Source organism: Rhinopithecus roxellana, chromosome 2, assembly GCF_007565055.1.
Source record: "Rhinopithecus roxellana isolate Shanxi Qingling chromosome 2, ASM756505v1, whole genome shotgun sequence".
NCBI classification, from domain to species: domain Eukaryota; kingdom Metazoa; phylum Chordata; class Mammalia; order Primates; family Cercopithecidae; genus Rhinopithecus; species Rhinopithecus roxellana.
In genome coordinates, this window is record NC_044550.1 from 128592072 (window position 1) to 128618533 (window position 26462).

Sequence of the window (26462 nt, forward strand, 5' to 3'; positions counted from 1 at the left end):
CAGCTGGATGCTACAAAATTCTGACCCTCCCCAAATTGCTCCTGGGGCTAACATCACTACTGTAAAACCTAAGATCAGTGCTTGAGAAATTTTGTAGACTCTGCACCTGGTGGATCAGCTGGCACCACCCAGATGGATACACTGGCTCATCAGGTCTTGTGGCCCCAACCCAGGAACTGACTCGCCACGAGACAGCTTCTACTCCCTATGATTTCATCCCCAACCCAGCCAACCAACACTCCTGACTCACTGGCCCCCCACCCACCAAATTTTCCTTAAAAACTCTGATCCCCAAATACTCGGGGAGACTGATTTGAGTAATAATAAAACTCCCGTTTCCGTACTAGCCAGCTCTGCATGAATAACTTTCTCCATTGCAATTTCCCTGTCTTGATAAATTGGCTCTGTCTAGTCAGTGGGGTAAGGTTGAACCCACTGGGCAGTTACAAAGGTATTTTGCCCAGTCCTGAAACAATCTGTGTTATTGGCCTTGAGCTATGGGACGTGTTTGAGTTTATTTTCTGGATGTTTGCGAGGCACAATTAACTCCGAGAGGAGCCATATGTCATTACCCAGGATCCATTCTAGAGGTAACTTAGAGATTTTCTTTCTGTTGTTGTTGTTATTTTTTGGAGAATGGAGCTTCACTCTTGTTGCCCAGGCTGGAGTACGATGGCACGATTTCGGCTCACCGCAACCTCCACTTCCCAGGTTCAAGCATTTCTCCTTCCTCAGCATCTCGAGTAACTGGAATTACAGGCACATGCCACCAAGCCCGGCTAATTTTTGTATTTTTAGTAGAGATGGAGTTTTGTCATGTTGGCCATGATGAAACCTCCAGGCTGGATGAAACTCACCTGAGCTCCTGACCTCAGGTGATCTGCCAGCCTCATCCTCCCAAAGTGCTGGGATTACAGGTGTGAGCCACTGGACCCAGCCTCTTTTGGGGTCTTTAGACAGGGTCTTGCCCTGTCACCCAGGCTGGAGTGCAGTGGCATGATTATAGCTCACTGTAGCCTATAATTCCTGGACTCAAGGGTATCTCTTACTTCTGTCTGCTAAGTAGTTGGAACTACAGGAACATGCCACCACACTTGGCTAATGTTTTTAAAAATTTTTGTAGAGACGGGGTCTAGTTTTATGGCCCAGGCTGGCCTCAAAACTCCTGGCCTCTAGCAATCCTCCCACCTTGGCCTCCCAGTGCTGGGATTATAGGCTTGAGCCACTGCACCCAGCCCCTAGATAATTTAAGCAAAGCTGTAGTTCCACAGAGCTAGAAGAAAACTCACTGAGGGTTTATAAAGCATGGTGCCAAATATATTGATACTAGTTATTGTTCTGAGGGGAGATTTTATTATTAACAGCTTTGAGCTTTTGTTCACTTTAGAAGGATTCTTTTAAGGTGCTTTTGTTTAAGCTGTTACATGGGAGATGGTCTTGCAGAGAGGCTTCTAAAAACAAATTTCAATTTCAAGGGAAGTGAAATAGCAACATTAACATCAGTGCAGTTTTTTTTTTGTTTTTTGAAACCCTGAAACTTTTTTTCTCTTATTTTTTGAAATGAGTCAAGAGTCTCGCTGTGTTGCTCAGGCTGGAGTGCAATGGCACAATCTCAGCTCACTGCAACCTCTGCCTCCAGGTTCAAGCAATTATCCTGCCTCAGCATCCCAAGTAGCTGGCATTACAGGCGCGTGCCACCGTATCCGGCTAATTTTTTATATTTTTGGTAGAGACAGGGTTTCACCATGTTGGCCAGGCTGGTCTCGAACTCCTGACCTCAAGTGATCTGCCCTCGGCCTCCCAAAGTGCTGGGATTACAGGCATGAGCCACGGGCCCAGCCTGAAACCTTCCTTTTAATCTCAAAACAAAATGGCAATAGTTTTGCCATTATATATGCTTAACATTTATAAACTAAAAACTGAACTCAAAAGCATAATTAAATCACATTTTATTGCAAATGAAAAATATACAAACATTTAAGATTTATAAACTTTCTAAAATGAACAGTATAAACACTTGCAAAATATAAGACTTCATGAACAGTTTATTCAAAATATTTGAGAATATTTCATATATTCATATGTTTTTCTGCAAAGCTTTGTTGGAAGGGGAAAATAGCATTTAGTTCAGTTTTTCTGGTTTCATTAAGAAAAACATTTTTGCTGGAATACTTTTGTATTGGCATTGAGATGGTATGATGAATTCACTTTCACTCGCATTATTTAAAATGAGATAATGTGACAAATTGAGAAAAGATGAATGTATAAAAATCGGCACTCAATGGTCCTTAAGTCTCTAGGGACAAGACTGTAAGAATTCAAATGCTGATTCAAAGAAAAGTAAATTTTACTAAGTGCCTATTATCAAGCATAATGCCAGATCCTTTCCATGTATTTAATCCTTTAAAATATGTGTTAATTTCATGTGCTAAATCTAAAGGGTCTTATGAAAATTGTGCAATCTGAACTTATAATAAATAACCATTGACCTAAGAATAAAATTGTAAGACAAAAGTATAATGAAACTTATCTTTACAGAAGTAGGAAAATCTTTCCATTTGTCCTGTGTGAGCACAACTTTGTAATCCTTAAGAACACACATGCAGATATTCACATAAGAAATCTTAAGATATGTACATGATGACAAAGTATTAAAATATATACATAAACTACTAGTTAAGACTAATAGTCTGAACATAGGGATCCAGCATTTTACTCTTCCTTAGACAATATCTTCCCATTTGGGATTTTTTTTTTTTTTTTTTTTTTTTTTGAGATGGAGTCTTGCTGTCACCCAGGCTGGAATGCGGTGGTGAAATGTTGGCTCACTGCAACCTGCCCCTCCTGGGTTCAAGCAATTCTCTGTCTCAGCCTCCAGAGTAGCTGGGATTATAGGCACCTGCCACCATGCCTGGCTAATTTTTGTATTTTTGGTAGAAACAGGGTTTCACCATGTTGGCCAGGCTGGTCTTGAACTCCTGACCTCATGATCTATCCGCCTCAGCCTCGCAAAGTGCTGGGATTACAGGTGTGAGCCACTGCACCCAGCCAAAAAATTTTTAGTGTTAGATTTGCAATAAAAGTTTGGTTTTTTTTTTTAATGCATTTTTAAAAATGCATCAGTAACTTTTATGTAGACAGTTTTGAAATATTTCATTGTTTCTCAGCATACTTCAACTCATTAAATATTTCCCAGTCTTCCTCCTGGGCATGCATACATGTCAACACCAGTTCAATTTCCTGTCCAGGGTACACAATGAACCTTGTGTTTGGGAACCTTTGACCTGCTCATAACGTACCAAGGGCAAACACTTTGTAAAAGGTGACACAAAGAAATGTCTGAAACTTAAATTCACCAGAACAGAGAATCACCAGAGTCCCAGGTTGGATGTCAAGAAAAATGCCATTGATTTCCTCACCAAGAAGGTGTCCTAGAGAGATCAATAACGTTCTTAATATTAAAAGAATATTAAAATTTCTGCAATTTTCAAATGCCACTTTATCAGAAGATACTTTTCTGGGGCAGGGTCTCACTCTGTCACCTAGGCTGGAATGCAGTGGCACAATCATAACTTACCGCAGCCTTGAACTCCTAAGCTCAAATGATCCTCCTGATTCAGCCTCCTGATATTTTTTACATTTTTTAGAGAGATGGGGTCTAGCTTTGTTGCCCAGACTGGTCTCAAACTCCTGGCGACTAGAAATCCTCCCACCTGAGCCCCCCAAAGTGTTGGAATTACAGGTGTGAGCCACTGCCCAGCCAGAAGATACTTCTCCTACAAACTTGTGTTCATAGCTTATATATCTGATATACAAGTAAAGTGGAACAGCAATCAACAGAGTAAACACGTATATGACCTGAAGTATCAACCCATGGACCTTCCATGGATTATTGATTTTCAAAAACGTAGACTGCATTAGAATTGCACTCAACACTGAACTATGCTGAAAAGACTATAATGTATAATAGAACATTAGGGCCTTGCAGCCATCTCAGGTAGGTGGTCATTGTGAACATCAGTCATTGTTTAATAGAACTGCGGAAATGCCAAAGTCAGTTTAATTGAATTCTGAATAATAAAGTTTACAATTATTACCTTGGGTAGTCTTGAACTAGCTTAGAAACAAAAACCAAACCTAATAACATTTAAGGTTAGAGCAGAAAAACATTCAGTCAACCTGCTTTTTTTTTTTTAATGACAACTTTTTGGTTAGGATTTTTGTTTTGAGAAAAATAAGATTAGTATAAAAATAAGATAGCCAACTTATTTTCCATAAAATCAATGTGACAGTAAATCTGTCCATTACATTAAAGACTACCAAAAATGTTATTCCTGCCATGCGTTTGAAATGAGAGAGGAAAATTTTATAAACGTTTTAATGTGCAAAAAAGGTATTTTCCTGCAGTAGCCCCTGAGATCTTAGTATTTTGTTTGCCAGGAAGTTAACTTTCTATCCTATTAGAATATACCTATTTTTTAAGATTAGTAACTAATTATAATTTCCTTAATAAGGGTGAAAGTGCAAAATTTCAAGAGAGACATTATGATAATTTGTTCAGATTTTTCACAAAGATTTTTCTAGTTGCTTCCAGTCTGTGGAAAACCCACTCTTTAGGGTTAAAACATTTGAGAGCAATTGAAGTGTAAGATATAATCCTGAAATAATGTAGCAATCTTTTACAAAAATCTCTGTATCAACAAGAAAAATAACCTTTAGGATAAAAGAAAGGAAAAAAAAATGAACATAAGTGACTCCAAAGCTGAATTCACCTGGACTTCTTCAGAAACTCCATTTTGTCCTATGTCTTCCAGACCTGAGTTAATTAATGGAACCTGTGAAAACAATCACGTATCTGTGCCTTTGTGAGAAGAAAACATTTTCCTTTATGTGAAGTATTTTTCTCTGACTGCGTTCTCCCTCTTCAACTGGTAGTAAATTCCTATGGTATGTCAGTGAGTCACAATTCATAAACTCTTCATGGGTGGCTGTGTCTTGTGTATTCTAGCCCACTAACAAATAAAGCAGGCTTTTTTTTTTTTTTATTTCTTTTTTCTTAAAATAACTAATTAGCTATCTAGTTTAAGAAGGAAGGTGCAGAAGGAAGAACAAAACACCTGTGATCTCACTTCTCAATTTAAACAAAAGATTTTTAAAGCAAAAGCCCCTTGCCCTTTTTCTTTTTTGAGACAGGGTCTTACTTTGTCACCCAGGCTGGAGCGCAGTAGCGCAACCTGGGCTCACGGCAGCCCCAACCTTGCAGACTCAAGTGATCCTCCCACCTCAGCCTCAAGTGGTTGGGACTACAGGCGTGTGCCACCATGCCTGACTAATTTTTGTATTTTTGTAGAGACAGGGTCTCGCCTTGTGGCCCAGGGTGGTCTCAAACTCCTGAGCTCAAGTGATCTGCCCGCCTTGGCCTCCCAAAGTGCTAGGATTACAGGTGTGAACCACCGTATCTGGCCTCTCTTCTCAGTTTTAATAATTTGAAATTATGACTCAACGGAGAATATGACTGATACTGTGTCTGTCAGAACACTGCTAACTTTATATTGGTGAATGACTGTGAGTCTAAAAATAGCCACCAAAGAAATGAAGAGCCACCTGGCAGAGACAAAGATACTGTGACCAGAAGAAGGAGATTATTCTGAGACACATATAGCACTTTGACTTATTTGATCCTTAGAGAGTATTTCAAAGTTTGTAGAAATGAAAAGCAGCAGAAGTCTTCTGGAGGATAATCAATTTGATTTTCAAATTCGACTGCCAAAAAAATGGCATTTTTACTTGTCCTCACACCTAAATTAGTTAGAACTGTAAAAATGCTAACTTTCCTAGCAGTTCTTCCAGGAAGCAAGCATTCATTTTCCTCTTCGTGTGTCTCATATTGGTTAAAACTCAGTGTTTCTAGAGACTTCAGTCATCAGTTCTACTAAACAAGGTAACGTCATCATTGTATCCCGGGGCTGAACACTCCAAGTTCTCTAGTAAAACATAATTGTTTTCATTGACATTCAGAGAGATGGCTTCTTTCTTAGCAGTGGATGTAAGCTCACTCCAGGTAATGTCAGTATTTTTAAAAGCATGTAGAAGGAAGATGCCAATGATAATAGTGAAGAATCCACTCAGGGTCCCAATGATATCTCCAGCTGTCATGCCATACCACTCTTGGAATAAGACAGCAGAGCAAGTGACTACCATGGATGTGAAGAATACATAATAAATGGGTGTCACAAGAGAGGTATTAAAGGCGTCCAGTGCCTTGTTGAGATAGTTAATCTGTGTAGTTACTGAAAGCACAAGTACAGCCAGCAAAACAAAGACCAGGGGATGTTTGTAAACTGGCTTCCATTCTATCAGCTCCTTAATGGCAATTCCCAGGCCTTTGACAGAAGAAACTGAAAACGCTCCAATCAAGGAACAGATTGAAATATAAACCAATATATTGGTCTGTCCTTTCTTTGGAGCCACAATCAAAATCAGCACCAAGGAGATCACAGTTATGATCATAGCAAAAGAAATAAACCCTGTTAGGAGGAGAAAAGAATTTGACGTTAGAAAATGCTCACAGGATTATACCTTTCTGAAATCTTGTTAGTCATGAGTTTAAGAGCATAGGTATTTTAGAAATAGAAGTGAGATCAAATTAAAAACAACAGTATATTGCATAGTTCTCAATATTTTACAAAGAATTTTCACAAACATATCATTTAAATGTCACCAATACCACTATGAGCTAGGGCAAATATTATCAGAGTAAAATTTTTTATTTTCAGAGGAAGAAAGTGGCAAAGACTTGATTTTGAATATGTCTCTTGCCTCTACCATCCCCATCTCTCCCTTTCATTGTGTAAGAGGGGAAGCATGAACACAAAAATAAGTTCTGCCATCTTTTCAGGAGAAATAATAATCAAACCTCACTGTATCTCACAACCCACAAGGCAGCCCACAATGTAGAAAGCTTATTACAATATTATTACAGATACTATTTGGTGAGGAGAAAAAGTGGAGTAGAATTTGAGTGGTTCTTTAGGGTGAATCACAGACCTGGGTCTCTCAATTTCATTTCCATTTCATGCAAAGATGTGACTTCCTCTTCTTGTGGGGCATGGATAACCATCACAGTTGACCCCAATATACTTAACATGCAGCCTATTTTCCCATGAATGTTCAAGTGCTCGTTTAAAAAGTAGGAAGATAATATTGCACTGTTGGGAGAGAAAAAATAAAAAATCACTATAGTTCAACTACCTTTTGATCCCATGGCAGCTCAGAAGTCACACTGTGGTACATGCCACCATGTATCCCAATGAGCTGACTGGAATACGCTATATGACACTGAAAACCCGAGATTGGTTTGAAACTCAGAACTGATGGGCAAATATGCTTCATTGTTTTTATATCTAAAAAGCTACAATATTCTATATCTTGTAATCTTTCAGTGATCTTACAAGAGGTTCTACTCAAGTCATTTTCAATTTACCCATCTTTTCCTGTAAAGCCAAGCAAAATAGAAAATCTTTTATATCTTACTGGCATGATACATTTAGAATATGTATGCCCATGGATGTTTCAAAGAAAGATACATTCCTAAATAAAAATTACTCTGCTCAGGGCTAATAATCACCTAGTTCATACCACTACAATCAAATGGACCAGGAGTATCCAATCTTTTGGCTTCCCTAGGCCACACTGGAAGAATTGCCTTGGGCAACACATAATACATACTAACAGTAATGACAGCTAATAAGCAAAAGAAAAAAAATCACAAAAAAACTCATAATGTTTTAAGACAGTTTACAAATTTATGTTGGGCCACGTTCAAAGCTGTCCTGGGCCACGTGCAGCCCATGGGCCATGGGTTAGAGAAGCTTGACACAGATTTTCAAAATATCAAAATACTTCCTTACCACCTGCTACTGCTCTGATACTTAGACCTATCCGGTACTCCTAATGCTTCAGTTGCTGTAGTTTCTGCAAACCAGCCTCCTTCCTCTAATGCCCTGTATCCCCATGAAGGCAATTAAGTGCCCATCTGTCCTCAAGATTATGATCAATTACCAGGTACTTTCCTAAAGTTGCCCTCATGTGGCCACTTGTAGGACTGCAGCCTTAGTGAAGACACTGCTATTACTACTACTACTAGCTATTCATTGCATAGACAAGTGTTCGAAGTGCTTTATGTGTATTAACTCACTTAATTCTCACAACAATCCTATAAAGAAGCTAAAAAGAATTTAGTAGGCTCAATAATAAGTTTTCTACTAGAGGTTGATAATGAATAGAAAAGAAAAAGACAAGAACAGATAAAAATGTATATGCTTATTAAACACATTCATTTGGGATCATAATAAACTCAGAAAAATTAGATCCACATTCCATGAAATAGGAAAATTATTCCTGTTTCCAGTACTAAAGATACAGGGTCTCCAAACAGAAGTATCCAGCAAACAATGCAAGAATTTTAGTGAGAGTTAAAATTTAACCAAAACACCATGCTTTTAAAAGTCCTCTGATAACTACGGTCATTAACCACTATGATAAGAAAAAGAATTGACAGGACTCTGGCAATTTGTTCTGATGAGAGATTTAAAAAATCTTCTGCGCTTCATTGCATTGTTACAAATGTAAAACACATTTATGTTAGTAGGAAATCAAACTCACTGTGTCTTAGGTTTTTAAAATAATAATGTGGCAGTCTATTTCCTATTTCTACTGTTATAGTCTTCTCAAATTATTTTTGTGATTTCAGGCAAGAAAAAGTATTATTCTCACTTTATGAATGAGTAAACTGAGGCTGAGTGACTTGTCCAAAGCCTCCCAGGAGTCTCAGAAATAATTTGGGTTCATCTAGACTTTTAGAGTCCAGGTTGGTCTAGATTTGTGTGTTTGCTTTTAGATATCCATAGCCGTATGTTTCTTATGGTTTATCTTGGTCTTAAAATACCTACAGAAGCCAAGTTCCTTGTTGCTCACATACCTTATGAGAACACTCAGAGCACCCAGAGGGGTGACCAAGGTGGCAGGTGCAAAAGCATAAGCAGCAAAATTTGCAGCTTCTCCTGCTCCCACTAGAAAGCAAGCAGAGATATTGACATAAGAAATGGGCTTGCTTGTCAGAAAAGAAAAACAAAAAAGTCATGCAAAGCAGTGGACTTTTAACCCAAAGACATGAGAAGATGTAGCTAAAAAGAATGATGTAATGTGTTTTATAGTGGGTAGGAGACAATTAATATTAAGAGATGCAGACAAACTGTAATACCAGGTGATACAAACTCAAAAGATGCAAAAAATGGTGACAGATGAGTACCCATTTTAAACGGCTTTCAATAGAAATTTTTAGCTACTGAAGACACATTTGGTGACTCTGATGAAATCTAGTAGAGGTAGCTTTGTAGTAAGCAGACAATTCTTTCACTTGCTCAAGAATACCTACAGTTTTGTAGGTTACCCACAACCACCAAAACCAGTTTGGAAAATTGGAATGGTTAAATCTGGTGTGTAGGTAGGGAATAGCCAGCTATACCTGCCACAGACCCATGAAGTTAGATATGCTTCTATTGTAAGTGATCTACAAGCAAGTAACAGTATCTCAGTAGCTTAACAAGATCCAGGGAGCTGTTTTAAAGTCATGATATGCTCCTGAATGTAATCTTTTTCTTATCTGAGGAACTCTAGACTTGCATGATATAGTGTGCTATAAATAACTTCTAGAGTGAGAGAAATCCCTTCAAGAGCTGGGCTCTTGTACTGGGGCCAAGTTATTCTCACAGAACACAGCTGAAAACTTGCCCACAGAATGTAGTATTTCATGCTGGCAACTACACCAAGCAAATGCTTATTGTAGAGAGAGAAAGGAACACCAGCATAATTTTTTTCTTTTTCCGTTTGTCTGGCTGCTATGCTACATCCCCCCAAATCTATAGGAGTACTCACCATTAGGAAAACATCATTAAACAAATCTAAACTTACAGAACAGAATAATTAAGACATTGCTCTCATCGAAAGAACCACTGCGAGGCCGGTGACTCATACCTGTAATCCTAGCACTTTGGGAGCTAGACGGGAGCAGATCACTTGAGGTCAGGAGTTCGAGATCAGCCTGGCCAATATGGTAAAACCCCATCTCGACTAAAAATACAAAAATTAGCCGGCTGTGGTGGCAAGCGCCTTTAATTCCAGCTACTCTGGAGGCTGAGGTAGGAGAATCGCTTGAATCTGGGAGGTGGAGGTTGCAGTGAGCCACTGCACTCCAGCCTGGACAACAAGAGCGAGACACTGTCTCAAAAAATAAAAAACTAAATAAATAAAAAGGAAAAAAAAAAAAAAAAAAAAAAGAACCGTGGTAGTTTTCTTGGAATATTAAGGTTTCCTTGGATATTTTATATTATTTATATTTTTATCTTTATAAATAGCTTTCCAGGAAAACATTGACTTCATGATTAAAGTACTGTATGTATGTCACTTACTTAATCTCTAAGGTATGCTTTTCTCTCTTCAATACTGACATAAACTTTTTAACATGGTGAAAGCAAAATTGCAAATGTAGTCACATAATATTCTCCTTATAATTTCATTATAAAGTATGGGTAGTGTGGGGAGATGCAAGTAAAAGAGAAAAAGAGAATGATCCAAATACCTATCTGGAATCTTCCCAGATAGCCCTGGTCAATTTTTATTCAAATAAAGAAAGTGGATGTAAAAGTACCCTAAAAACTGAAGGGGTGACCGGGCACAGTGGCTCACGCCTGTAATCACAGCACTTTGGAAGGCCAAGGTGGGTGACCTGAGATTAGGAGTTCCAAGACCAGCCTGGCCAACATGGTGAGACCTCGTCTCTACTAAAAATACAAAAATTAGCTGGGTATGGTGATGTGCACCTGTAATCCTAGGTACTCGGGAGGCTGAGGCAGGAGAATCGCTTGAACCTGGGAGGTGGAGGCTGCAGTGAGCCAAGATCGTGCCATTGCACTCCAGCCTGGGACACAGAGCAAGACTCCATCTCAAAAAAAAAAAACAAAAACAAAAACAAAATACAAAAAAACAAAACTACAATAAACAAAAACTAAAGGGGCTATACATATTTACATTATTTTCATTAATCACACTTTTAGACTACACCATTTATTAACGAAAAGGTACCCAGTTCCTTCCCATAACTGGATCTTGCAAATACTGAAATGTGTTGCTCGGTTTGGGGGAATTCAGGGGAAGCTTTAAGACTCCTGGCTACAGAGAGAATTTATGATGTCCTTTTTGAGGTGAGCTTCCGTTTTAGGATTTAAGAAATTTCACTTAGTGGGGAGACTGAAGTCAGCGAAAGTGGCTGATGGAGATGAACACTGCCTTCTATTTGGATATCACATTAGCATTTAGAAAGTGTTTTCAGATCCTACAAAGTCTCGTTTAATCCTCACAGCAGGTCTGGGAGGAAGGAGAGTGCTGACACCCCTTATTTCTTCTCCATTTGTTCAGTACCAAGCAGCCACAGAAGCCTTTCACTTATCTGTGTTGTTGTCCTGGCAAGGAAACTGTACTCGTTCTTGAGAAAATATGCAGCTACAATAGTCACAGGTTCAAATTAGGAGGTGGGAAAACATGAAAGAAAAGTACTTTTCTCTATTGTTATGGTGAAGAAAACAGCACAAGTCTGTGGTTAAAATACAATATTTCAAAGGTCAACTTTTTCCCTTGCATTCCAAGACAGTACTGAGAGCACAGGCGGTGGGAAATAAGAGTAAAAATTAATTTATTCATATATAATAGTATATATAGGACAATATATTATACCAACACAAAATTTTTAGACTTAAATTCCATCCTTGTTCCATTCTTGACAGGAAGATTAACCAATTTTGAAAAATTTCATATAACCTATTTACTATCTTACAAATAAACAGTATTCTCAGTATTAAAAACTTACTTGACAGCAATCCTACCCACCAGAGCCATTCCTTCAGGTAAGAATGTCCACCTTGTCCTAAAATACAAAAAATACAAATTAACAAAAATTGGGTTCTACACTGGAGGAAGGTTTGAAGAATTGACTTCTAGGAAGCGTACTGGATTATGGTTAGAAAAGTTGTCAGTAAACTAAAGTCTCTTAGCTTATTTACTTGGTCATTTCCAAAGCTCCTTTAAAGCTTTCTCCCCCATCAATTTACAATGATTTAACAAATCCCCTAATGGATTAATTGCATTTAGATTTTTTTCCATGTTTCTCTTATAAATATAATGCTCTCATGAACCTCCCTACACATACATCTTTGTAACACTGGATGATTATTTCTCCAGGATAAATTCCTAGAAGTGTAATTGTTGGGTAGGAGGAAATGCATTTTTTAAAGAAATTGCCCACCAGAAAAGTTATGTCAATTTTTTAAAAAACTTTGCAAATTTGATAGTCTTAAAATAGTATGTCATTTCAATCTGCATCTTTCTGTTTGCCACCCATTTTATTCTTTTATGAATCAGGAGTTCATTTTTGTTTTATTTTTCCTGATTTTTAAAATAGATTCAGGGGTACAAGTGTAGTTGTGTTACATCAATCTATTGTAAAGTCTGGCCTTTAGTGTATCTATTACCTGAATAGTGAACACTGAACCCAATAGGTAGTATTTCATCCCTCACCTGCTTCTACCCTTTTACCCTCCCACATTTTGGAATCTCTAATGTACATTATTCCACTTTGAATGTGCATGTGTACCCACGGTTTAGCTCCCACTTACAAGTGAGAACATGCAGCTTTTGATTTTCTGTTTCTGAGTCACTGCACTTAGGATAATGGCCTCCAGTTCTGTCCATGTTGCTGCAAAAGATATGGTTTCATTTCTCTAACAGCTAAGTAGTATTCTATGGTGTGTGTATATAAATAAGCCACATTTTCTTTATCCAGTCCTCTGTTGATGGGCACTTAGGTTGATTTCATGACTTTGCTGTTGTGAATAGCGGTGTGATAAACATTTGAGTGCAAGTGTCTTTTGATGAAATGATTTCTTTTCCTCAAGTAGTGGGACTGCTGGATTGAAGGGCAGTTCTATTTTTAGTTCTCTGAGAGATCGCCATATTGTTTTCCACAGTGGTTGTACTAATTTACATCCCCACCAACAGAGTATAAGCATTCCCTTTTCTCTGCATTCTTGCCAACATCTGTTGTTTTTTGACTTATTAATAATAGCCATTCTGACTGGTGTAAGATGGTATCTAATTGTGGTTTTAATTTGCATTTCTCTGGTGATTAGTGACACTGAGCATTTTTTCATATATTTGTTGGTCGCTTGCATGTCTTTTGAAAAACGTATGTTCATATCCTTTACCCACTTTTTTATGGGTTTGTTTTTTTCTTGTTGAGTTGACTGAGTTCCTTGTAGATTCTGGGTATTAGACCTTTGTCAGATGCTTAGTTTGCAAGTATTTTCTCCTATTCTGCAGGCTTTTTACCCTGTTGATTATTTTTCTTGCTCTGCAGAAGCTTTTTACTTTACGTCACATTTATCTATTTTTGTTTTTGTTGCATTTCCTTTTGAGGACTTAGTCACAAATTCTTTGCCTAGGCCAATGTCCAGAAAAGTTTTTCCTAGGTTTTCTTCTAGGGCTTTTATAGTTTCAGGTTTTACATTTAAGTTTTTAATCCATCTTGAGTAGATTTTTGTATATGGTCAGATATAAGGTCCAGTTTTGTTCTTCTATATACGGTTCTACAATTTTCCTTGCACCATTTATTGACTAGGGCAGCCTTTCCCTAGCATATATTATTTTCAACTTCGTCAAAGATCAGTTGGTTGTAGGTATGCGGCTTTATTTCTGGGTTCTCTATTCTGTTCCACTGATCTATGTGTGTATTTTTATACCAGTACCATGCTGTTTTTGTTATGATAGCCTTATAGTATAATTGGAAGATACTGTGATACCTCCAGCTTTGTTCTTTTTGCTTAGGATTGCTTAAAACTTCCTGTATTATGTTTCTGTGTCACCTTTGTTTTTCCACAAATGATAAGTTTTTCTTAATTTGTAGGAAATTTTATTTAATCATCAGGTTCACCGTATTTATGTCAGTCAGATGTGTGGACACAAATACTTCATTTCAGCTATGGTTAAAATTAAAAACAGAAAACATAAATAGTAAATTACATTGGTACTAATGAGGACTGTAAAGGGAAGAAGATGGTTGACATAAGAGTTTTTGAGAGTTTGGATTAGTCAATGAGAGAATAACAAGCATCCGGTAGATGCACTCTGCTTATTTTCTACCTTGTCATGCTGAAATCAAGTTTCTGTTTCACCTACTGAAAAGGACAAAATGCTTTTAAGGTATTCAAAGGTTATATTCCTACTACTCTAATCTATGACTTTATGTCATTATATTTACTATAGAAAATGGAGTTTTCTTATGAATTTTAATATACTTAACCCTCTGCATTTGACCTAATTGATTTTGTTATAATTAAACAGGATATATATGCTATGAAGACTATTTTGCAAAGTAGTTAAGTGTGCTTGTTTAGGACTTTCTCCTTAAGAAATTGGCAAATAACTAACTTGGAATCATATTACAACCCTGGACCTGACTATTGTCTAGTTGGTATCTCTTTGGGTACTAGTGAAACAATATTTATTTATGTATGTTTATTGGTCATTACATTTGCAAATAACTAAGTTGTAATTATGTTACCACACTGAACCTATTGTCTAGTTGGTATCTCTTTGGGTACTAGTGAAACAATATTTACTTACGTATGTTTATTGGTCATTTGCATTTCTTATTTTGTTTGTTTCTTGTTTATATGCTATGTCTATTTTCTGTTAGGGTACTAACCTTTTTACTTATTGACTGCAGTCACTTTTTATATATTATGAAACTATACTTTGTCACATATTTCATCATATTTTCCCCAATACATCATTTACTTTTTAGTTTCAGTTTTTAAATTGTTTCCATATGGGATTTTTTTCTCAATCTATTTCTTCCTTTATATAAAATGTAGCACTCCCAGCACTTTGGGAGGCCGAGGCGGGTGGATCACGAGGTCGGGAGATCGAGACCATCCTGGCTAACACGGTGAAACCCTGTCTCTACTAAAAAATACAAAAAACTAGCTGGGCGAGGTGGCGGGCGCCTGTAGTCCCAGCTACTCGGGAGGCTGAGGCAGGAGAATGGCGTAAACCCGGGAGGCGGAGCTTGCAGTGAGCCGAGATCCGGCCACTGCACTCCAGCCTGGGGGACAGAGCGAGACTCTGTCTCAAAAAAAAAAAAAAAAAAAAGAATTATCTTTATGCTTAGAAAAGGCTTTTTTTTTTTTTTTTTTCCGATTATTTCATTTTTTTGGCTGGGTGCAGTGGCTCATGCCTGCAATCCCAGCACTTTGGGAGGCCGAGGCGGGTAGATCATCTGTCAGGAGTTCGAGATCAGCCTGGCCAATATGGTGAAACCCTGTCTCTACTAAAAATACAAAATTAGCTGGGCATGGTGGCGCATGCCTGTAATCCCGGCTACTTGGGAAGCCAAGGCAGGAAAATCACTTGAACCTGGGAGGTGGAGTTTGCAGCAAACCAGAGATCATGCCATTGTACTCCAGACTGGCCGACAGAGCAAACCTCTGTCTCAAAAAAAAAAAAAAAAAAAAAAAAAATTATTTTATTTTTATATTAAATTCTAACCTATCTGGAATGTATTTTGCTGAATGGTGTGAAGTAGAACTTTCATGTTTTTCTCCTCTAATTTTTCCCAATTGTCTTAATACTTGGAATGATTTGTCCTTTCTCCACAGTTTTGAAATGCCACTTTTTAAAATAACAAATTCAATTGTTACATATACTTGGGTCTGCTTATAAGTTTTAAATTATCTTTTATGATTTTTTCTGCTTTAATGCCAGTACCAAATTGTTTTAATATAGCATATGTTTTCTGATAGTACAAATCTCATCTCAATAGTACTTTTATAAACTTGCTTGTGTAATTTACAGTCTTTAGTTTTTTTCCATATGGATGTTAGAAAAATGCTTAGATCTTAAAGTATACTTGATGAAAATGAATAGGAAACTCATGGTTAATGAAGGGATAGTCAGGCAGACCTACTCAGCATCTTAAATGTCACTATAAATAGCAGCCTAATTCTATTGTTGTCCATTTATTGATTTAATAAATATCTATTAGGTGCCAAACACTGCTAGGGAAGGTTCCTGTTCTTGAGAATCTACTATCAATAAGCAAGTAAACGCATCAGCAACAATAAAGAATACATGTACAACTAAAAATTATCCTAGGTACAGTGAGGGAAACTATTAGTGCAATGACAGAGAATAATGGGGTTGGGGTGGGGAGACCTGCTGTTAGAGAATGGTTAAGGAAGGCCTTTATGAGGTGATGCTACTCACACTGAAGTCTGAAGGATGAGTCAGCTGAATGAAGGGCAGGGAGAAGAGTTCCAGGCAATGGGAAAAGACCTGTGGGTGGGACAGAACCAGACCTATTCCAGGAACAAGAGAAAAGTAGGTGATGGGGAGAAAAGCAGAAGTTGGAGAAGTGGCAGAGATCAGACACTGGGAGACACAGCTGACTCCATCAAGAAGACAGAGACTAAGATAAACCAAGCCAGTGAGTTATTATCATTGTAGCCTAGGATAATTTTTAGTTGTACGTGTATTCTTTTTTATTGCTGATAGGTTTACTTGCCTTGATAGTAGATTCTCAAGAACAGGAACCTTCCCTAGCAGTGTTTGGCCCCTAATAGATATTTATTAAATCAATAAATGGATAACAATAGAATTAGACTGCTATTTATAGTGACACTTAAGATGCTGAGTGGGTCTGCCAGACTATCCCTTCATTAACCATGAGTTTTCTATTCATTTTAATCAAAGACCTAAGTATTTTTCTAACATCCATATGGAAAAAATCAATAACTATAAATTACACAAGCAAGTTTATAAGAGTACTGTTGAGATGTGGCCTTACAACAGGATCATTTCTGCAGTTAGAAACTTAAATTCATTGGTTGCATGTGTTTCTTACCAGCTCTAGTAACACCCTTGCTGGCCAGTTGCAAGAGGCCCTTCTTTTTCAGGATGAAGCTGGAGCCAATAAAAATACTTGAACTTACTGCCAGTACCAAGCCCACATAAAGACTGTATTTGTTTTCCACATTTGCTGAAATGCTCAAGTTGTTTATGCTGGAATTCAGGTCCGTGTAGAGCACAGGAGAAGCCAGCAGCTGTGACACATTTGTGATCTCACACCAAGCCTGGAAGGAGTTTTGACAGACCAGAGACAGCACATATCCTGGAAAAAAGGAAAGAAGAGAATGTCAGGAATGGAAGGGAGAGGTATTAAGGCTTACTGGCTTTCTGCAGGAAACAGAGCCTTGAGTGGATGGTACTGAAACATTTTACTACACGCAGGGAAGTCCTTAACAGGTGGCCCACAGGCCTACAGACATTGTCAAATTGGCTTGCACAGATTTTTGAAAATGATTTTAAAGTGTTTAGCTGTCATCACTTAAAAATGAGCAATTTTACACAAAAGCCTGGATTCCCCCTATAAATTCGATCTGGCAACACTTGTGTCTTTGTTCTGGCGAATCAGCAACTTGATGGAGCAGCGAATAGCTGTTCAGACCTGGCTTGTGCTCAGCAGTTCAACACAGCCTGTCACATCCCCTTCACTCTGCATTATCAGCCTGGCTACTGGAAAGCAGGGCTTGTGGGGCCTGAATGTAGGGAGGAAGCATAGCACCCTCAGTCTAGAAACCACATTGCAAGAAATCTATTCGCTGGGTGTGGTAGCTCACACCTGTAATACCAGCATTTTGGGAGGCCAAGGTGGGATGATTGCTTGATCCCAGGAGTTTGAGACCAGCCTGGGCAACATAGTGAAACTCCATCTACATAAAAGAAATTGAAAAATTAACCAGGCATGGTGGCGCACCTCTGTGGTCCTAGCTACTCGGGAGGCTGAGGTGGGAGGATCACTTGAGCCCAGGAGGATGAGGCTGCAGTGAGCTGCGATCACACCACTGCACTCCAGCCTAGGTAACAGAGCAAGATCCTGTCTCAAAAAAGGAAAAAAGAAATTGGCTGAGCATTATGGTTGTAATCCCAGCACTTTGGGAGGCCAAGGTGGGTGGATCACTTGAGATTAGGCGTTCGAGACCAGCCTGGCCAACATGGTGAAACCTCATCTCTACTAAAAATACAAAAATTAGAGGGGCATGGGCATGGTGGTGCGTGCCTGTAGTCCCAGCTACTCTGGAGGTGGAGGCAGGAGAATCACTTGAACCTGGGAGGCGGTTGCAGTGAGCTGAGATTGCGCCACTGCACTCCAGCCTGGGTGACAGAATGAGACTATCTCCAAAAAAAGAAGAAGAAGAAGAAGAAAGAAAAGAAAGAAAGAAAGAAAGAAAGAAAGAAAGAAAGAAAGAAAGAAAGAAAGAAAGAAAGAAAGAGGAGGAGGAGGAGGAAAGAAGAAGGAGGAAGAAGAAGAAAGAAAAAGAAGAAAGAAGAAGAAGAAAGAAAAAGAAGAAAGAAGACGAAAGAAGACGAAGAAAGAAGAAGAAGAGGAAGAAGAAGGAGAAGAAGAAGAAGGAGGAGGAGGAGAGAGAAGAAGAAGGAGAAGAAGAAGGAGAAAGAAGAGAAGAAGGAGGAGGAGAGGAGAATAAGAAGAAAGAAGAAGAAGGGAAAAGAAAGAAGCCGGAGCGGAGTAACGAGTAAGAAGACAGAGAGAGGGGAAGAAGCAGAAGGAGGAGGAGGAGGAGGCTAGAGGAGAAGAGCCGGGAGTAGAAGGAGTCCAGATTCGAAATCGAGGGCGGAATGAAGCAGGAGGACGAATGAGGAAAGAAGCCCCGAGGAAGACCCCTCCCTCTCAAGCGACGCCTCCCCCGAGAGATAAGACACGAGGCCCTCGCCCGCCTCCGCCTCCTCCAGCCCCGCGCGCCCCTCCTGCTCCGCTGCCCTCTAAGCCTCCAACCGCCGAAGCAAGGGAAGCACTAGAAAGGAAGAGGAAGAAGAAGAAGAGGAGGAGGAGGAGGAGGAAGAAGAAATCTGTCTAACTATTTTGGTTGAGTCATTTGATGGGCATGAAGAATTATATATTTCAGAAAACATTTTAAAAGTGAGTTTAGTTTTCTGTACCACTTTCCCTGATTTTTCAGGTCTATTAATCCACTGTCTCCTAAAGAAAATAGAATCTAATAAAAAATGAATTAAGTATCATTAGGTTTTTTAAAAAATGAGATTCAAAGAAGCATGTAAATCCCCTGAACTAAGTCCACTATTATAAATGTCTTGGAATTTTGAGGCTAAACACTAAAACACAAAATGAAAACAAAATGAAATGAAGTTTTACACTACGTAAGAAATTTTTGTAATCTGTTCTTCACTCGAAAAGACACCAACAAGGTGACATTGTGACAAGATGTTCTGTCTTCCCATCTTTTTTCCTTTAAAAATGGCAAATTCTCCCATTATGAATTACCCTAAACAAAAGAGGGTAAAGGAAAATTAATCAGATACAATTTTGTAATTCAATTTTTAGAAAAGTTTTACATTTCAAAAATCTTAAGGCATATAAGCAACAAAAGGCTGTTTGATCAAATGATGTCTTAGCAACAAGACTTCCATAAGTGGACCTATGTACCTCTGGCAAAGCTTCATGAAGCCACCTGAATTTTACCACATGCAAAGTTAAGAAACACCCATGAAGTTCAGGTCTGGAAAATAATAAAATAATGGAATTCAAGGTTTTCATGACTATTATTTAATTTATCTCTGTAATTTGAAAATGACCCAACTTTGCTTCAGAAATCCAGAAAAGTTGGACATGGTGTCCCACCCTTGTAATTCTAGCACTTAGGGAGGCAGAGGTTAGAGGTTTCCTTGAGCACTGGAGTTCAAGACCAGCCTGGGCAATATAGCGAGATCTCCACAAAAACAAACAAAAAAAAACAAAACAAAGAAACAGAAATCCAGAATAAACTCAAAGTCAAAACTAAATATTCTAACTGCTGCTAATTTTCATTTCTTTTTTTTCTGAGACAGGGTCTCACTCTGTCACCCAGGCTGTAGTGCAGTGGTGCCATCACAGCTCACTGCAACCTTGACCTCCTGGGTTTAAATGATCCTCCCACCTCAGCCTCCCAAGTAGCTGGAACCACAGGCATGCACCACCATGCCCAGCTAATTTTCAAGTTTTTTTTTGTAGAGATGGGGTCTCACTACATTGGTCAGGCTGATGCTGCAAATTTTCAAGCAAGTTAGCCCTTAGCAATCTTGTTCCACACCATGTTTATCTCATTCAAGCCCCAAGAAGAGAAAGTGATTAAGTATATTTTTGTAAGAATTTTGATTACATTCATTCCTGAGAAAATATTGGACCTGACTTACCAGTGAATTCCATGGCTGCATTCATGTCATTTACTATGCAGTTAACATAACCATTCCAAAACTTTGTCTCTGAAATCAGTGTGGGTGGATCTCATTCCAGTGAAACAATATTCCTTTTAAGTTGTTGACATAGCAAAATGTTTCTGACATTGTAAGGGGTGTGGGAGCAGAGGGTCATAAGGGAGATCAAATGATCACTGTTGCATTTTGCAAGTTCTCATTGTAACTGGCAGGCATGAATGCTCCAAGTTTTATGGCAGGAAAAATAATAAAAATCTTGTCTGGTTACTGACCTTAGGACTTAAATTGTTTTATGCTTTGGGAACATGTTAGGGAGACAGCCTACGGCAGATATGACTGAAAGAGGAAAGAAAGGATGGGTTAGTGGATGTGGAGTGGCCTACGGGAGAAGGGGAGAGATGGGTAATGGAGGTTGTGTGGGCAGGGAATTTGGAGTGTTTTAAAGGAATCAAAGACATCTCAAGTCACAATTGGCTTATCAAGATTCAAGTAAGCACAGTAATTTTCCAGGGAGTTTAATCCAGACTTTATTCCACAGAAAGAGAACATCTACTACATTCATTATTTTTCATTTTTAATAGACACCATCAATAATCCTCTAAAGTGACTATACCAAGGTATACTCTTGCTAGCCAAGAACATGTATTTCTTCTTTGATGTCATTTTTCTAAATAGAGAGCAATGAATATTTAGGAAATATATGTTATAAATATATATATACACCAATGTATCAAACAGCCAATTTAAGAAAGCATCACCCCTCAGAGTTAATAACTATCCTGATTTTCTCTTTAACATTCTTTTGCTTATAAAAAAGATTTTCTCCATATATCTTGAAAATGTTTTTGCCTCTTTTTGCACCTATGAAAATGTAATGATAAAGACATTGTTGTTCAGTGACTTGTTTTTGAGATTCATCAAGACATGATGCATGTGGCTGCAGGATTTGTTTTTCCCCCACTGTTCGAGAGAATTCCACTGTATAACTATCACACAATTAATTTTTCTATTTTATAGTTGGTTGATATTTAAGTAATTTACAGATCCTACAAACAGTACTCCTAATGTTCTTCTATTATGTTGAACTCTATGAAATTGATAACTGAAAAATTTGAACCCTATGACAAGTAGTTTCATATAGATCAACCTAATATTTATCTTCTACGTACAGGTGTAATAGTTTACATACACACACCTTTAACATTTAAAAATGAAGATCTACCATCTATAATCATGGGCAAGTTGAGTAATGGCTCTTGGTTTCAGTTTGCCCATCTGTAAAATGAGGGACTTTGACTCAGTGATTCTAAAGTTTGATCATAATCTATGTTTGTTCTCAGAATTACTTACATACTGGTGCCTCATAAATATTGCTGATGGACCAGTTCTAAACTCATAGACACTGACAGACGGGAGATAGTTTAAAGAAACTGATGCCAATATATTAAGTGACACTGGCCAAAGTTATGTAACTGCTAAAACCAGGGCCAAGTAACCCAAATCCCATCCAGCATTCTATTTCAGAAAAATAAAAACATAAAGTACAAGAAAAAGCCAGTTGAAATTTATTATTCGTTTATATGAGGATGAAATGCTTTAAATAATTTGTCAAATATTTGCCTATAGAGAATAATAATATAAATAATAATTTAAATGGTCCAGTTTATTACATGGAATAGAAATCTGGTTTTAAGAAAGTCAATGATTGTATAAAACTACCTTTTTAATCACTGCAAGATATTTCCTGTTGGGGGTCTCACCATCTATTCCACTGTGATAGTTTGGATTATTATTCATTCAATATTCAGCCCCTTACCCTTCTCAATGTGGGCAAAGGTGCTTCACCTGATGTTGGGCTGAAAGTGATTTGGTGGCCAATGGGATGTCAGCAGAAGTGATATGAAGCTAGATTTCAAAAATGCTTATGTGGTTGGGTTTAGTCATTTGCATCTCTGTAATTTCCTGAGGAGTTGCTCTCCCTTCAGCCTCAGCACCCAAATAAAGACACATGGAGCAGATCTGAGCTCATCCCACATGAAGGAGCCAAACCCAGGTGGATGTGTAGCCTGAAGCAGAGACACATAGGTGAGCCCCATCTAGATCAGTCAACCTTCAGTTGACCTAGAAACCTAAGCAAGAATATGTGATATACCTGCCTATTCATATTAGCATCGGAATGACTGAACGAAATCTCTTTATGTCTGGTACAATTTATTCTCCAAACACTAACCAGTAGGAAGTAGGTTATATCACTCCCTGGCTTAATCCTCCCTGTCCCCTGTCATGGTTTTTCATCTTAACTTAACAAAATCTCAACTCCTCACTAACTTTGAACTTTAAAGCTTCTCATGCTCTGAAACTGCCTTGTCTCTGACATCATATTGCATTACTCTCCCTCTCACCCCTCTCTGAAACACTAATCTTCTTTTCCTTCATTCAACAAATATGTATGGTGTACTACCTGTTGGGCATTTTCTAGAATCTGGAGACACAAAAATGAATACAACAATGCTCCCTCTCACTTATATTCCAGTGGGGGGGAGATAAGATTAACAAACAAATAACTATACGTATGTTAAGAGTGCCATGGCAAGTAGTAAAAGCAGAATCAAGGAATATATTTTTTTTAAAACAGGATTAAACAAAAGAGCCTCTCTGCTAAGTCTAAAAGCAGAAACCCTGAGGGGTTGAAGAAACTGCAGTCAGCCAGGTTGCCTGGGGTGACAGAAAGGGAGATGGTATGAGATGTGGCTAAAGAGTAGGTGGGAGAAGGATCAGGTGAAATGAACCTTTAGACAAGTAGGTCTGATCTTGTCATTCCTCCTTCCAAAACTCCACAAGGGCTTCCCTTCTCATTCAGAAAAAAATCCCAAATTCCCACTATAGTCTATAAGGCCCCGTGGAATCCTGTCTCCAGCTGTCTAACCTCATTCCTCACTATTGCCTTTTCTTCTGTTCCTTTCATAGAATAAGTTCCTTCTCAACTTAAACTTTTTAAAAAGCAGCCGTTCCTGAGCCTGTTACAGAGTGCTGGCTGGCATAGCTAGCTTCTTCTAAGTGAGAGGACTAAGCAACTCAGAGAGGCATTCCCTGCCTTCCCAATCTAAAGGAACATCTCACTTTCCATCATATGTTCCCAATCAAATAGACTTCCTCATACAGCTTAATTACAGTTTTATAACAACCTTCATACATGTTTGAATTTGCTTCTTTTAAAGATAATTTTGGATTAGAGACTCTTTTGAAGCATCTGTAGCTTTAAAAGTCAAAACCAATGTGGGGTGAGGGGTGGCTCACACCTGTAAACCCAGCACTTTGGGATGCCAAGGTGGGAGGATCACTTGAAGTTAGGAGTTCAAGACCAGCCTGGTCAATACAGTGAAACCCTTATTAAAAATACAAAAATTAGCTGGGTGTGGTGACATGTGCCTGTAGCCCCAGCTACCTGAGAGGCTGAGGCAGAATTGCTTGAACCCAGGAGGTGGACGTTGCAGTGAGCCAAAATTGCACCACTGCATTCCATCCTGGGCGACACAGTGGGACCCCTCCTCAGAAAAACAAAACAAAACAAAACAAGTCAAAACCAAAGTATGAAATTAACTTTTACTTCATGGAAGTTCAACTGGAATGCTCTATCTTCAGATCTCATGACTGACACCTTGTCATTTGGGTCTCAGCTTGAATATCACTTTCTTAAGGGGCTTTCATTGAATACCCAATCTAAACATCCCAACACTCTTGATACGTTACTGCTATTATAACGATCTTTTAAATTACTTTGTTTCTTGCATAGTAGCTGCTATCTGGATAGTAAGGTGCCTGAGAGCAGGAACCTAGTCCTAGAGTCTAGGACCAGACTGTCTTGCAGATCCCTTTATTCTAGCACCTATGCCACTGCTTGGCACATGGGACTCTTGTTATTTGAACGAACAAGTGAAAATTTGAGTCTTTGTTTACTCCATGTCAAGCTCTGAGTGGTATAGTTCATATGTAATCCCACCTGTACCTACTCTTCAGAACTGTAAACTGGAGGGATGATCCCCAATTTATAGACAGGCAAAAGGCTCAAGGAAGCTAAGTTACAGCTGAGACTGTCTGATGCCAAAGCCTAATCTCTTCCCACTACTAATAACGTGCATTCAGATTTCTAAGTCTTTCTCACCAGCTTTCCACACAATTAATTACCATGGTTAATCACAGGTATTAAGCCTGGAGCTTAAATGTTTCTTGCTGGAACTCAATGCACAAGCAAAGCAGGAAAAATATCCGGAAGCTCAAACACTTTAGTGGGTGTAATTCATATACCCTCCTTACTTACAGATCCTTGGGTAAACAAGGGTGGGTGTGTTAGTAACCGTCGGATTTGCTGGGTTAGAAATTATTTAGAAAAAGGGCACACAACCTGACTGTCTAGGAAATAATTCTTGATTCAGCTGCCTTAAAAATTTTGTTTTTTAATAGTTTGTGAATTGTTCACACATTTTTTCTCTTTTTGAGAAAAAATGGGACTAGGGAATAATTCTAGATCCAGCTGCCTTTAAATTTTTGTTTTTTAATAGTTTGTGAGTTGTTCAGGCGTTTTTGCTTTTTTTGAGAAAAAAGACTAGAAAATAATTCTAGATCCAGCGGCCTTAAAATTTTTTTTTTTTAATAGTTTGTGAATCGTTCAGGCATTTTTTTCCTTTATTTGATGTCTCTTCTCTTCCTTGCTGGCATGGCTTTGACGAGCTCACTTGTTAAAAAGGAATAAGCTGGAAGAGTCAAGAGGAGAGGAAACCAGGGAAGTTGCAAGCATCTTTGCACAGGTGTATATGTATATACATACATATATATACATATATATATGTAAGGGAACTATAGATATGTGTGGGTATATATAGTTCTTACCATGCCTTTCACTGCCTCCCTTCCCCTTTACTGCATTACCAGGTAAATTAAAAAGCTGCTTTCCCCTTGATACGGTGAAAACCATCATTTCAATATATCTACATCCTTCCAGTCGCTCCCCCTACCCCCTTCCTTACTTTTATCGGGGCCTTCGGTACGGAGACTGCAGAAAGCCCGCCAGTGTTGCGAACACCTGGCGAAGGGCAAGGAGCCTCGGCCAGAGATTTCACAGGGCTCAGGCGGGAAGCAGTGAGAAGAGCCTGCAAACGAGTGCTCCCGGTTCCCGGTTTCCTCTCCAGTACGGCTCTCGCCTTAAGCAGCCAAAGAATGACTGCACAAAGAGTCAGACGGGCTCGTGGGTTTGGAGACCTTTTCATGTCCAAGGAAGAGGAGAGATGTGGACGGCCCAGACTTGCCCAGCGCCCACCCCCGCGGCCCCAGGCGATCCTCTCGCGGTGCTAGATCCCCGGGAGTCAGAGGAGGGCGCAGCGCAGAACTCCCACGGGCGCCCCAGGCAGACACGCCCTCTGCCCACCGGGTGACGTCGGCCCCAGACTTTGGAAGCGAGCCTGAGTCAGAGGAAACGTCCTTCTCAGAGGGACTCGGGATTCTTCCCATAGCATCCTGAGTTTCCCAGTCCCACACGCAGCACGCGGTAATTTACACGGGTCGGCCTCGCGAATCGAGTGGGAGTCTCATCTGCCTTATTCCACTCAGGTTCTCCAGCACAGCCCGAATCGCCTAGGCACCCCTAAGTGTTGAAAGCCTGGCTGGACGGCCGACTGACCGAATGAATGAATGAGTGAACCACTACTTTCAGAGTCGGTACATTCCCCCCTTTCTAGTCTCCGCAAGTATCCGGGGACCGCCCACCCGGTCTCTTGGCCACTCAGCTGCTAGGTCCCTCGGCTCAGGGCAGACACAAACCTTCTCGGCAGGGCTCTCCAGGCGGCAGCCTCACCCGTGCCGCCATGGCCCCAGGAGGGGGCTTCCGGAACGCGAGCGCTGGCTCCTCACCAGGGTCTCTGCTCCACACGCACCCGTGGCTGACCGGGCTGCCGCGTCTGGGAATGGGGCGCCCTGACCCCGCCCCCAGAGCAGCCTCCGCCAATGGGCATGGCCAGGCGGGGCCTCAGCGCCAGCCGCGCCCCGCGGCCCGGGGCTTCTTGCGAATTCTC

At 39.4% G+C, this 26462-nt stretch overlaps 1 protein-coding gene across 1 annotated transcript; it reads right to left on the minus strand.

Annotated features, from left to right (window-relative positions):
- Positions 1 to 1933: 1933 nt before the first annotated feature.
- Positions 1934 to 26331, minus strand: NIPAL1 (NIPA like domain containing 1). Its single transcript, XM_030913562.1, has 6 exons — positions 26212 to 26331; positions 17012 to 17278; positions 11924 to 11980; positions 8981 to 9071; positions 7048 to 7208; positions 1934 to 6527 (listed from the first exon to the last, which is right to left on the minus strand). The coding sequence occupies exons 1-6, from the start codon at positions 26255 to 26257 to the stop codon at positions 5917 to 5919; spliced, it is 1233 nt and encodes a 410-aa protein (XP_030769422.1). The 5' UTR covers positions 26258 to 26331; the 3' UTR covers positions 1934 to 5916.
- Between the last annotated feature and the right edge of the window lie 131 nt (positions 26332 to 26462).